The 15,031-nt window shown below is 31.5% G+C and overlaps 1 protein-coding gene across 3 annotated transcripts in view; it reads right to left on the bottom strand.

Moving 5' to 3' along the window:
* The window catches only part of LOC126917411 (mucin-4), a 212,139-nt gene that overhangs the window by 16,814 nt on the left and 180,294 nt on the right, over window positions 1-15,031 (bottom strand). For all 3 annotated transcript variants that reach the window (XM_050724244.1, XM_050724253.1, XM_050724262.1), the window contains one exon: window positions 14,545-14,832. In XM_050724244.1, coding sequence (XP_050580201.1) covers window positions 14,545-14,832 — 288 coding nt within the window. The remainder of the gene's footprint in view (window positions 1-14,544; window positions 14,833-15,031) is intronic.

Here is a 15,031-nt window from a genome sequence, read left to right as displayed (position 1 = left end):
GTAGGATCGAGGGAAAAGAGAGAGATACTTTTTCAGTAACTACTATGATATATGCGGCAGCCAAGACGATTATCAAGAATGTAAAATGATAGCGCCATGAAACATTTCTTTTCTTCGGTTATACGGAGTATTCAGGATATCGCTACGAATTTTTCTTTTTAATATCATCGTGTTTCATGTTATATGCCAAAGAAAAAGCGAAGAATGGCGTGTATGTATGAAGAACCCTACAGTATTGTGCAAAAGCCTTGATTACAATTACTCTACGTTACTGGTCATATAATCCCAACTGAATTTTCTAAGATATAATACTATTACATGGAAACGAATTGTTCCAAAATTTGTGAATGATGTCCTTAATAGAAGATTGGTTGTAGAAATTTCATAGTGTTATTCACTTGTATGATTAGTGTTATTCAATGACATTATGAATGATTATACAGCCTTGATATAAATATTGTATGATATGTATGAAATTATTTAGAACACGCAAGAAGAGAAAATCAAGTAAAAATTAAAAATAATTCTTTTGAAATACTGAAAAGTGAAAACAGAATGAAAAAAAGTACAAAAAAATATTCGATAGCATTTTCGATAGAAAACAAATTTGATTTGCAATTTATTTATTTATTCATGATACTGACATTTTACTATTTTGAAAATGAGGATAAAAACGAAACATCTTCATGTGGTAGGTTTAAGGCTTTTGTTTGGTACTCCGTACTGACTTCTATAAATCATAATATCTTCCAAAATATTGTTTTATATTATATATTATTTATTATTTGATTCCTTTGTTTTCGATTATTTTCAAACTATCTACCAATACTACATTAAAAACATTATTTGACTAACTAGTAAGTATTCCATTTCCTGTCAATAAAGTTTTGAAATATGTAATATAGGAATACCATAATAATTTATTTATATATCCTTAAATTTTTCATTGTTACGTAATAAAGTACAGAAAAATAAATATATATGTATTTACATATTTGATGTAATTAGATAAGTACTTTAAAATGTGCAAAGAAATGAATGTTGTAAAAATTTACAAATGAATTTTTTCGTAGTTTTCAGTAACATACATATCATAGTAAATAAAATGACATTCATACTCTTAACATTTAATAAAGGATTCATTTAAATTTGGCAAAGTATAATTTATGTGCGTTTAATATTATTGAAACCATTATTTTCCATAAAAGTTATTTGAATTGAATGATACCAAATAATGATATACCAACATTTTCATAGTAGAAAGAATAAAAGATTCTATTTATTGGGTAGATGGAAAAATTAAATTGTAAAATTTTTCAAAACAACATCTACAAAATAATTGCAAAATGTTTGTTGTGATATGCGATATGTTTATTGCGACTATATCGTATATCTTGCAAAGTAACTTATTATTAGAATCTTAAAACAAAAACAAATTCCGATGGAATATTAAAAGGATAGAATTAGGACAAAAGTATCACGGAACTTTCCATTGTCGATTAGACGTGACTTGCCATTGAGTTAAATAAAATTGCTTCAAACATATAAGTTAATCGGTTATCAAATGACAGAAATATATCATGATATGATTAGTAATTCCACTTTTGTAAGTAACGGTACGTGACCTATGGTTATCTTCCGTGACGTAACTCGAAAAGTACTCAGCAGGAAACCGATTATAAACGAGAGTAATAAAATTACATTTATATCGTACAATGTCAACCAGTATGTTAGTATTTAAATTTAAAATCAATTTTTATCATCTTCTATTCTAATGTATATAATTTTGAACATACCTTAAAAATTAGAAACTTAATTTTCTATGTTTATATGTGTGGATATATTTGTGTTTATTTCTTAAATTTTCTCTTAGAAATAAATACTTTTGCTATATATATGTGGAAGTAGATAAATAACTTTTAACTTATTAACAAAAGCACCAGAAATTTGATTTAATCTGGAATATGTTTGGGTTAATGAATTAAAATTTTGTAAAGAATATGTGCCAGAAGACTTGTATCTAATCTTTAAATATATTGTATAAAACTTTAATAAATCTTATACCATTATTAAATAAATTGTAATCTTTCAATTTAAATCTCAAGCCTTTTAGAATCAAAGACATTTAATGGTGATACGAAACGAAAGTAGCTACAAATACAATATGAATCTACGCGAGCAAAATTATTTGAATATTAAACATTATTTAGTGCTAAGTATTGAAAATACTTTAATGGATTTAATGGGTGTTATCGTAAAATTCATCACCGAGTAAGAAAGTTACATTTGTATTGCAAAATTGCTTGTTATTTGACGATGATAGTGGATAATATTAGATTAAATGTTTTAGATTTCTTGTAATAAATTCCGTGATATACTATATAATTCCATTCTTGTCCAATATAGATGTGAAGCGTCTCATCAGTTGAATTTTGGAATAAATATTTACACAAAGTAATCAGAATTATTGGGAATAGCGGCGACCTAACAGGTTTCAATGACCTTGGATTGTTATCATGAGTAACATCCTGTACAATACTTTCCTACAATTACACGCGTATAACCGCCGCGCCGCTAGATCTTAGTTTTCAAGATACTTGCAAAAACTTTCAATTAAATGTAACTTATGATTCCACTTCATCCTGGAATAGGTGTCCACATTTTTATACAGCTCAACCTAAGTTTAACTCATTAATGAGAGATATAATCGTTTTTGATATTGTATATATAAAAAAGAAAAATCGATGGATTATAGGTTAGACCAGAGCAGTATCTAAAAATTAAAGCCAAGAGGTGCGTCGTGGCAGTTATATGTGCATATAGGAAAAAGTTGTTCAGAAAGTTGATTGTAACAACATATTCCAAGATCATTGAAATCGGTCAGGTTGCCCCTATTTCACATATATTCACGTCAATTCATACTTTTAAATTACACATGTGATCGACTTAAATGTAGCATGTGAACTAAAAATCCCGAATTTATAAAAAAGTATTTTATAATAATTCATATTTTTCAATATAACCACAGGTAGATATTGTATGAAAATTTTCTATTACCATAAGCACTGAACGTGTTAGAAAGGCATGCTATTTATTTCAAACCGCATTTCAGGAATATTCGACTTTCTTTATTGTATTCCTTCTATTATGAAGCATGTTCGAAGCTACGCCCGGTAAGATCAAATCTAGTTAAAACGAAAAAAGAAATTAATAAAAATGTAAAATTCGATATCGAATAACTTGGTACCGGTGAGATATAAAATAAACATAGCGATAATAATAATTATTCCCACCATGTTACATCCTGCCCGCAATCATGCAATTTTTTTATTGCATAGAGTTTTCATTTATTACTTGAAATAATGAAGATAATTGAGATAAATACACTTCACAAGATTCTGTATATTCTTCATATCATTGTATTAATAAATATGTATGTAATAATCAAAGTGAAAAAACAATCTACGCGTTTCTTCCACTCTAAAAAACCATTTATAAATAGATCATACAGTATAAGTCATACAGTATAGGTTCACAGGAATAATTATCAAACTTCTGAAAGAGTGCGCCTATGAATGCGTTATCCCCCCACATCATTATTACATTTTTGAGCTAGATTTATCACTTTTCAACAAGTTGCTCGTGAAATATTAGGTCATCCCATAAGTTCGTGCCGACTTTTGTGTATACATTTCATGTGTCGATTTATAAACATACGGCGATAAGGGACCAATGCACTTGAGCTTAGCTGACCGAGAATAGGCTAGAGCAGATTTTCGTGGGTATAGGATCGTAATATAGTGAACACAGTGACTTCTATCAGTAAAAAATCATGAGTGAAATGCGTATCCATTTTCGACATCTCATGTTATATAAATTTCGGAAAGGAAGTTCTGTAACAATTGCCACGAAAAACATATGTGCTGTTTACGGAGAAAATGCGTTTTCATCTCGCACCTGTAGGAAGTGGTTCCAACGTTTTACAGCTGGGAATTTCTGTTTGGAAGACGAGGAACGCTCCGGGCGTCCTCCTCAGACAGACGAAGATAAAATTCGGGATCTTGTTGAAAAATCACGAAGTTTGACAGTTCAAGAGATGTCAAATGTTCTGAAAATACCTAAGACAACGATTCATAGGTGTTTAAACGACCAGGTTTAGTGAATAGGAACAACGTTATCTTCCATCACGACAACGCTAGACCGCGTGTCATAGCGAAAAGCGTTACAAAAAAATTGTCTGAATTTAATTGGGAAATTTTATCACATCCCCCATATTCCCCAACCATTGCCCCATCTGATTACCACCTGTTCAGAGCATTACAACGCTTTTTAGTAGGTAAAAAATTTGAAAATATTGACATTCTCAAAAATAGCTTAGAAAATTATTTTAAAGAAAAACAAGAGAACTTTTATCGAGACGGAATAATGGCCCTACCAGAAAAATGGGAAGAAGTTGTATAACGAGAGGGGGATTACACTTTTTCATGAAACTAAAAGGTATGTAAACAATCTTAACATATACAACCGCTCGAAAAACGGCACGAACTTATGGGATGACCTAATAATTCCTATACGAGAAGTAGGAATCAAAGGACTCAAAAATTAGTTCCAAGTGTGGAACCGGTTTACTTTTGCAATAATAATTGTGTTCTGACATTTGTATTTCTTTATTAACAACGTTAAATATCAATGAAATTGATAATTGCATAATATCAAACGATACAATTTTATGATTAAGTAATTATATGAGATGAAGATTTGCTAATATGGCTTGCGTGTGAATAGGATATCTCTTCCATTGATAATTAATCTCTGTTCGTATAATATAAAATAATTTAAATTAGTCTTAGAAATGAAACCTGAAAAAAGAGAGAATGGGGAAGATTGATTAAAATCAAATATTTAAATTTAATTTCTCAAAAAAATATCTACATATTGGTACAAATATATAATTTGTTAAGTCCTTCTCTTTACAAATTTTTTTCTGTTTTAATGTAAAACATGTAGTATATGCTAGTGTATACGTTTATAAAATTAGTTATGCAAATAATAATATTTAAAAATATTATTGTTACCCGGAAAATATAGGAAATATCGTTTAAAATGAAGTATCTGTTTTAATCCATTTATCAGCATCAAAGGAAATGTATGTTATACCTTCTTTACGAATCTAAAATCTAATTTTATTTAAAGTTATCAAAACACATGTCAAGCTTATCTGAGCAAATATATGTCTACATATATTTACTGTAAATTATATCGTTGCTGAAGTTTATTACCTATAATAAAATAAAATATTGCCATGTCGCTAGTTGCCATTGATAGTGGCACAATATAAAAAATTTGAAATTTGCTTTTATTGAAAAGAAGGTCTACATGATGTTTTTATTTTTATCATGTAAAATGATATATTTATAATTCCATTAGTTTTGTCTCAATGGGAAAAATTATTACCTATGCCGCTATCAACCTGGTTTTGGTTTTACAACAGTGACATTTTCAATTGTTCTGTGACACTACAAGTGAAAGGTTTTAGTGATTTCGCTAATAATGGCATATTTTGTGTTAAGTTAGCTTTATAATGTTACAGAAATGGCCCACAAAGATTTCTTTATAAAATTTAAAAAGTACCTCCTGTAAAATATACATTTTTTGAGTTGCAACATTCTCCGTGCCAAGCAGTGATGTTATAAAACATGTTCATTCTTGGCGACAAGTGTGATACATAAACAAATCGGAATAAAACAAGTTGCTATCAATGAATGATTAACTTTTATGAACGTCATTTTATAAATTTAAATATAATATAATTTAATTTAATATAATATAATTAATTTAATATAAATCACGAAATTTTATAAAATACAGTGTTTCGTCTTGAATTATGTCCGATACTTTTTACAATTTTTGTGTTTTCTTTTTCTGTTAATATCTATTAGGTCATCCCGTTTTTCGAGCGGTTATATATGTTAAGATTGTTTACATACCTTTCAGTTTCATGAAAAAGTGTAATCCCCCTCTCGTTATACAACTTCTTCCCATTTTTCTGGTAGGGCCATTATTCCGTCTCGATAAAAGTTCTCTTGTTTTTCTTTAAAATAATTTTCTAAGCTATTTTTGAGAATGTCAATATTTTCAAATTTTTTACCTACTAAAAAGCGTTGTAACGCTCTGAACAGGTGGTAATCAGATGGGGCAATGTTTGAGGAATATGGGGAATGTGATAAAATTTCCCAATTAAATTCAGACAATTTTTTTGTAACGCTTTTCGCTACGACATGCGGTCTAGCGTTGTCGTGATGGAAGATAACGTTGTTCCTATTTACTAAACCTGGTCGTTTTTCAGCTAGTGCTTCCCTTCATTTTTCTAACTGAGTGCAATATTTGTCTGAATTAATGGTATCACCACTAGATAAAAGTTCAAAATAGAGTATTCCTTTATAATCCCACCATACACACAAAAGATTTTTACGTGGATGTAATCCTGGTTTTGCACAGCGTTGAGGTGGCTGATTTCGTTGGGACCAGCTACGTTTCCGTTCAGAGTTTTCGTAAAGTATCCACTTTTCATCACCAGTTACCAGGCGTTTAAGGAATGGCTCATGTTTATTACGCGCAAGTAATGACATACACGCTGTCGTTCGTTCAAGACGGTTCCGTTCCGTAAGTTCATGGGGCACCCAAACGTTCAACTTTGACACCATCCCCATTTTTTTTTAAACACCGATGAATCGTTGTCTTAGGTATTTTTAGAACATTTGACATCTCTTGAACTGTCAAACTTCGTGATTTTTCAACAAGATCCCGAATTTTATCTTCGTCTGTCTGAGGAGGACGCCCGGAGCGTTCCTCGTCATCTAAACAGAAATTCCCAGCTCTAAAACGTTGGAACCACTTCCTACAGGTGCGAGATGAAAGCGCATTTTCTCCGTAAACAGCACATATGTTTTTCGTGGCAATTGTTACAGAACTTCCTTTCCGAAATTCATATATCATAACATGAGATGTCGAAAATGGATACGCATTTCACTCATGATTTTTTACTGTTAGAAGTCACTGTGTTCACTATATTACGATCTTATACCCACGAAAATCTGCTCTAGCCTGTTCCCGATCAGCTAAGCTCAAATGCATTGGTCCCTTATCGCCGTATGTTTATAAATCGACACATGAAATGTATACACAAAAGTCGGCACGAACTTATGGGATGACCTAATACTATAAAAAATGGAGTAACTTTGTTTATGATAGTATTCGATTGGCAAGGAAATTTTATTTTTTTACATATATAATAGTGTTGTAATATAATAAAACTAAATCAAATAATAATAGAGAAAATACAGATACGAAGTATGTAAGGGAATATTGTTTTAAAAACCAAGATACAAACAAATCGGAATCAACTGTGCAAGTGTCAATCCGCGTGTTAGTTAAATGTACTTGCATATTCACTCATTTTGCACCTTAAAACATAATTTAAATCAATCTGAAAGTCTCATGTATATGTATGTATCGCTAATTGCGAGCGAGTTACTTTATATAAAAGTGTTTTATATAGATAAAGTATATGCACTTAAAACAGATCTGACAAAATAATGCGGTAGAAAAGATTAGGGAGTTAATGTCTGTTCCTTTGATTTGGATTTTTATATGTAAGATGTAATGAAGGATATTGTACCTGCTGAAGTGTCAGAAAACTTGAATAGATTAATCCTATCATACCGAAGAGATAGATATTTGAGAACATTAAAGATGATTTAAGCTTAACCCTGTTATATTGGATTGTTTTCAACTTAATTGGCTTTCTATATCTTGAAAATATTTTTAAATCTTAAGAATATATGAACGACTCCTTTCATTTGATAAAATGAGAATGAAATGGGGTATAATAATCCTAAAATCGTAGCAGGAGTATGAGAGCAATCAAAACTATTCTCATGCGTTACCAAACATGCATGCATTATAAATGCAACCAATTAAACATTTATAGCAACATATTATTTCTTGTAAATTCAGTTTCAATTGTTATTCGTACTTATTCTGCATAATCCATAATGTGCTTGTAATAATAATCTTCGTCGGAACTTTTTTAAACGGAAACATACATATAACGCGAACTCTTGTGTATATATCTCAGAAACAAACTTTCGACAACAGAAGAGTGACGAGAAAATAAAACACAAATACCGATAAATAAAAATTATTACAATAAAATGTAACAATCCAGTAGAAAAATTATGTTATTTATGTGCCAGCTTAAAACCTTTCCACTTATTACTGAAATTAATTCCAACGAAAATAAATTGTAACAAAAGATATTAACACTCGAATATGAAGCATCTATTGTTTAACAATCAGCAAAATGCATTATTTACAACGGCAGTACTTATGTCAATAACAAGTTCAAAAAAATATAATTCACTGTCGGAACAATGCGTCCATGTACATACATACATATTCCCTAAGCAAACTAAAACCTGCGACTTCTCAAACAGAAAAAGAACAAAACGCCGATAATTAAATTAAAAAACATATTGTGGCAAGTTAGAAATAAAAAGCAAAAAAAAAAAGAAACAAAAATAGAAATTTTTTGACTTACGATGTCTGGTCGCAATAAAAAGCAAATGCCTCGCCAACATGTTGGAATGCAACTGTAGCCTACGACAATTGTCAAATCGCAAAGACCACGCTCGTCTTACAATCAGTTCTCTCTCAAACTATCAAGGCTGGCGACTGCCTGTCTAGCGACAAGGTTTCCTCTTCGTTGCTAGACTGATACCGTCTTATCATCGCCACTTGTTAAAACCGCGAATTTCTTTCCCCCAGCTCACTGCCAACGCATTCACGCGTGAAGATCTAACAACTTCCTGACGCTTCGTGCACAGGCCTCCATACAATGTCCGAACAATAACACGACGAACGTTCATTGAAAATCGTGAACAATTTCAATATCGACTTATTTTAATTTTGCATATTCATATGATAGACAAATAATTTACGGTGCTAGTTTTTAAATTAAGTTGGTCTTAAGGGATAGGTAGAGGATAGATGCCTACAAAATCCACGAAAAGTTACGTCAGCTACGGATAATAATGTCCGATGACTTAAGTTCGTGAAATAGATAGAAATCTTCGAAAAGGGACGAAGCTCGGAAGGGGTTGAGGAATTGCTTAATCGGTAGAGTTAGACGACTACCGGACGTGAACGTGGCCAGATCGAAGTGAACTGAGGATGGTGGCATCCGCTCGAAAGTATTTGAATCGTCTGCTACGAGTAGGAGGGAATTTTGTTTATCTCGATTTCGAATTATCGACTGGGATAAACATCGCGTCTGATGCAATTCCGTTAGTTGTTGAGCCAGCGGCTAATGATGCTGATAAGGGCTAACAAAGTGAGGCTTCATTGGGGGCTCCCTGGAGTTTTCCAGCTTATCAGTCTCCACTACTAACTTTATTGTATGCTGTACACTGAAGCGAAAAATTTCCTATTCACTCGTCATCAAACGCACTATAATTCCTTTCCCTAACATAATGACAACTTACGAAGGATTCGTTTCAACAATGGTTCATAAACAACCGTTTATGCTGTCATGATGTTTCTTATAATTTCCACCTTAGTTATAATATAGGTTCCGGTTGAAAAAATGAAACGAATTAATGAAAATGTACCCCATTCGTAAAGGGTTTTTTTAAACCGTTGAACTCTAAATCATCGAACTATTTATGTTAACCCCATAATACATATATATATTATATAAATATGAATAATGTATATATATGCTTTATAATATGAAGTTACACTCATTTCGTGAATTATGGTTCTGGTTTGACAAATAGCAGGTTTTATTTGTAGCAATATTTGAGCCTTATCTTAAGTTTCAAATCTTCAAAGTAAAAATTAATAAATATAAATTATTAAATTGGAGATGTTTATATAACACTATATTTTTATGAATATGAAATTTATATGAAATTTAAAAAACGGAACTTGAATAGAGATATATATTACACACCAAATAGTATAATGAATGTTCACTTTGGTTATTTTATATATTACACACGTTGTGTATTCAATATAAATTATACATAGGGTGACCTGTGGTTTAACTGAGGATGTAAAAGAGGATGATGGTACATGAAAAAATAAAACTATTTTCGAAAAGCTGAATTTATGTACTTGCCTGATAAGTATTTCAGATTTCGTTGTAAACTCTAGTTATATTTTTATTTATCGAATACAATAGTGGAGAACACACAATGTAACAGAATAATAAGTTCAATGACTTTAAAATAGAAAGATTTAATTTTAATAGGAAGAATAGGATATAAACTTATCAGTTGGTATTTAATCAAATAGGAAACAATTCAACAATTTCTAAAATAATAAAATTTATCACATATAAGTATCCACCATGTGTTCTTCACTATTAAATTCAATAAATACAAATATAGGCAGAGATATTAGTTTACAGCGAGATCTGTTAACACTTACCAGAGTTATATATATTTCATATTTATTCTAAATATTTTTTATATATATTATATATATTTGAAATCAATTTTTTCGAAAATAATTTTATTTGTTACATACACTTCCGGCTCTATCACATGTTATCAATCACTCTATGTATATAGTTTATATAAAATGTACATCACATATAAGAATATGAAAAATATCCAAAGTAAAGCATCTCTCTATTCTAAACAAATCTTTACATTTTTCTGAAACGAAGTAACATACGAAAAAATTTTAGTCTATGTCCTTTACTTATTTTTCCATGATGAATCACCCCATCCTGTATTGTATTACCAATTGCATTGTACTTGCATAATATCACATTTTGCATCCAACGTGGTATTACAGAATGTAATAATTTACACTCATTTAACTATCGAGAAATTAAGAGAAATGGGGTTAAACGTGCGTAAAATCGTAGAAGTATCGGAAAGCAGATAAAAAACTCTGCAAATAATGAACTCGCTCTATTCGCATAAAGTGTATACACATGTATAAGTGAAGACTATATATAACTATGTATAACTGAAGAAGGAAAGACTACGAAAGAGGAGTCTATAGACGACAAGGAGAAGATACATTCTTTATCTGGTGATATCAATACATGTAATCAGGTGGTCGCTTATGGACGAAAAATACGAAATCCATAGCGTGTTAAAAGTAAAGAAATTAATTGAAATGCGCATGTAATGTTATCTATTAACCTTGCGAAAAGCATGCACTTATGTACATACATCGGTTGGGACTGGTTCGATAGGCTTTTATCATCGAAACTATTGAACTCTGAAATATTCCGTACGTCATAAAAGACGACAAAAGGAGAGAATTCGTATTTATCGTTTCGCAACGTTAAGTTAGGGGCAGCTGCCGATAAATCGGACGAATGAGTCGGTAGATACAGGAAATGTGACTTTTCTATCGTGTCTACGCTAACGCGGAAAAACATTGTTCGATCTCGTTATCGCGACCGTCGAACGGATCGTTTGCCATTTGCCCTCATTAATCTCCAAGCAAATGACACTCTCCCGTTAGCCTGTACTCTCCTTTCGTAGAATCAAGAGCTGGAATACGTGTATATACTGATAACTTCCACATCGACGTACTTTCTTGTATTTCGTTCTTTTATTCTTTCCCGCTCCAGCTGGTCCTTGATGAGATCTCCCGCTGATCGATCTATTTACTGCTCTGATGCCCTGGCTTCAGCAATTATCTAATGCGCGATTTACATAACTGTTCGAGCAACAAGGAACGGAGGATCTTCTAAGATACTTGTGCAACAGGACTGATTCTTAATGTACCAGGAAGATACCAAATACGAATTTTTTTTTAGTGAATTTGTAAAATTGAATTGTATTGATTATGTACTTTAGAAGTTTCATTAGTTATGAAGCATTTCGATATTTTTATATTTAAGAATTTCTATCAAAAAAATATTAATTTCTTTATATAAAGTACTTTTGCCTATGAACCGTAAATTAAATGTCTATTGAAGAATATTTATGTGTACGAGAAGTACAGATTAATTTTTATAAGTTTATTAACGCGAAGCAGTTTGGAATTAATTAAAACAATTTTATTTCATAGATATAGTTTTTTCATCTATTTCATATCGAACAATGAACTTATCAAAATATTGTTAGGTATATAATTTCGTCCTATTTTGGTAAATCTTAAAATACCTTTTATTAACAATTAGTCGTATTATGTATATAACGAGGATAAAATTAAAAGAATGAATAAATATCACAAATGTCATTTTTTATTTTGTTGTTGGATAATGACAAATAGTTTTCTCTCTTTCTCTCTCTCTCTCTCTCTCTCTCTCTCTCTCTCTCTCTCTCTCTTTCGTTTTACTGTTTTGAATTCAGAATTAGATTAACCAAAATAATTTATTTTCTATTTTCAGGCTTTTTGCTAGTCAGAGAATATTTTTAATTTTCTGTTTAAAAATTACTGGAAGATATGATATCTATAAACAGAAAGTGTCTGTTATGTTTTTCTGATACTTTTTAAAACTGTTATAATTTTCCTTATGTACTTTCAACTATATTATACTTTAAAAAATCTCTGAATTCCTATTTGATGCTAAGAGTTTATATGTAGTCACCCTATATATTTATAATAATTAAATGACATCGACAATTTAATAAAGTAACATTTAAAATAACTCGTAGCACGAAAAATACCTAATAACACATATTTTACGATAATAAAATTTATCAGATCAAAAGTTTCTAACTACACTTGTCTGTCATTTATTTTAAAATATTCTTCTTCATCATGAAACTTGTGTAAAAAAAGTTGTAAACTAATTTATCATACAATTTGAATATCCAATTTTTTCAAAATATTTTCATAAGAATATTAGTAAAGATTTTTCAAGTACATACAAATTTTTGTATTGGAGTAGCAAACTTAAATTGGCAAAACACTATTAATGTGAAAGCTTTCCTAAATCGTTGATTGTGACAAAACGAAACCAATATTATTATTGCAATTACTTTTAACAATATGTATTATTGCATAGTATCACAGATACAAAGTCCTCGAACTATTGAATTGTATAAGTTCTGATATTTATATAGGTCAGAAATTTTATTTATAATTAGAATTACCAACAAGATGTTTGAAAATTTCAAAAATTATGACCTTCTGAATATAAAACACATAACACGGCTGTTTGATACATAATTGCAAAATCATTGGATTATTAAAAATCAAGAAATGTTACAATTATTATACTTAATAATATAATTTCACTAATACCATTTAACCTATTAACCGAATAAAACGATTTCGCTCATTATTCTATTGTTAATTTCTTAGACATAATTTCTTTATCCTATCCTTATACGCATTATGTCATATTTGCCCTTATAAGAATAGAAGCCGATATATCTGAAATTGATTTGTTTAATTGTAACTGATAAAAACAGATGTCAACAGAAAAAAATGTCATTGATTACCAAATTTCAGTGTCATTGCCAGAATATTTAAGAACTCTAGCAGGTTCAATGTCCATGGGTCTGGGTCTAGGACTTTTTGAAACAGTTGTAACGGGAATCGAGATTGTTACGTTCATATCAAAGTTTACGTTTGGAGGTTCAGGACTGGAAATTGTGTCAGGATAATTGATTCTTTCCTTTAACAATTCCTCTTGCAATTCTTCCGACGGTGTTCTACAAATCTTCGAAGACTTTTCCCCGTTAATAGAAAACTTTTTAATAAACATTATGGGACTATTCGCCATTCGATAACTTTCACTTCGTTTCACTTTACGTTCGATTCTATCACTATCGCTAAATATTTGAGTTCTTTTCGTACAACTGTTATCGTCAGATATATCACCAATATCTGAATCTACAATCGCGTCTCTTTCGTTTAACTTAAACTCGTTAATAACAGATGTGGTAGAAAACAACTTATCTTCATTTCTCAAATGACTATGATTCTCTTTAACATCTATCTCTTGGCTATCACACTGAGAGTTTAATTTCGCAATTTTCCTATGAAAGTTTGGCGTGTCCAAGTCAGACACTAGCAACTTCCTACTCGACTTCGGAGTATTTCCAGTCGACCTCAAATTTTTCGGACAGAGAGCCGATTTCTCAAAGTCGAGGCGTAAATTCGTAGCTTTCGAAGCCAACTGAGGCATGCTTACTTTATTCAAGACTCGATAATCTTTTTGAGCGTTTTGAATCAAACTATCAGTAGCGAACACCGGCGGGTGATTCTCATCGCAATTAATTACATCTGTGGACCTAACTATTACATTATCTGTGAACGTTTTATTAAAGCAGAGTTTGGACTTATTCAGATCTAACAGCTTGTTACTCGGTGCCAATGCTATCGCCCCAGAGGCCGTTCGACAAGTGCTCTTGGCCGAAAGCAACGAAGTTCCGTTGGTGGTCAGTGGTGCGTTCAACTTGTTAGGCTGAGGATTCATCGCGAGTGTACATTGCGCTTCTAATCTACCAGCACAGCAAGTGCAGTCGCGTTCGTCAGTGCTCGTATCAGAAGCCGCCTTACCTTCGTCGTCTTGCACGTTGACGTAAGCCCCGCGAACTTGTCGATGAGGAGTCGGACTCGTTGGACCAACCACCGTCGTAGGGGTTCGTACATAATCCGGACTGGCCGCGCGATCGGGACTTTTCGCCGCTCTGATGATCACCTTGCCTAATTGGGGCGAAGTAGGTGGCGTAGATTTGCTTAAGCCATCCACCGTGTCGCTGGTCTTCGTCACTGCTCGAACGTTCGGCGTTGCACGGTGCAATAATGGTGATGGACTTGGTGACACTCCTTCTCTTACAAATGGACCTGGGTTTTAATACAGAGAAGAGGGAAGTAATTTAATTAAATATATTTGAAGATAGAATGTAGTTGATAGAAGAAATACAACGAGAGTGTAAAGTTGAATAGATGTTTTATATTAAAACATGTTTTGGAACAGGTAGTGCAAACGGGCATGGATTCTTATACAAAATTAAACCGAAATTATGGAATAACAATTTTTGTT

The sequence above is a fragment of the Bombus affinis genome, chromosome 1, assembly GCF_024516045.1.
Source record: "Bombus affinis isolate iyBomAffi1 chromosome 1, iyBomAffi1.2, whole genome shotgun sequence".
Lineage (NCBI taxonomy): Eukaryota > Metazoa > Arthropoda > Insecta > Hymenoptera > Apidae > Bombus > Bombus affinis.
Note: the sequence above shows the minus strand (reverse complement) of the source record. Positions and strands in the feature narration are given on the sequence as shown.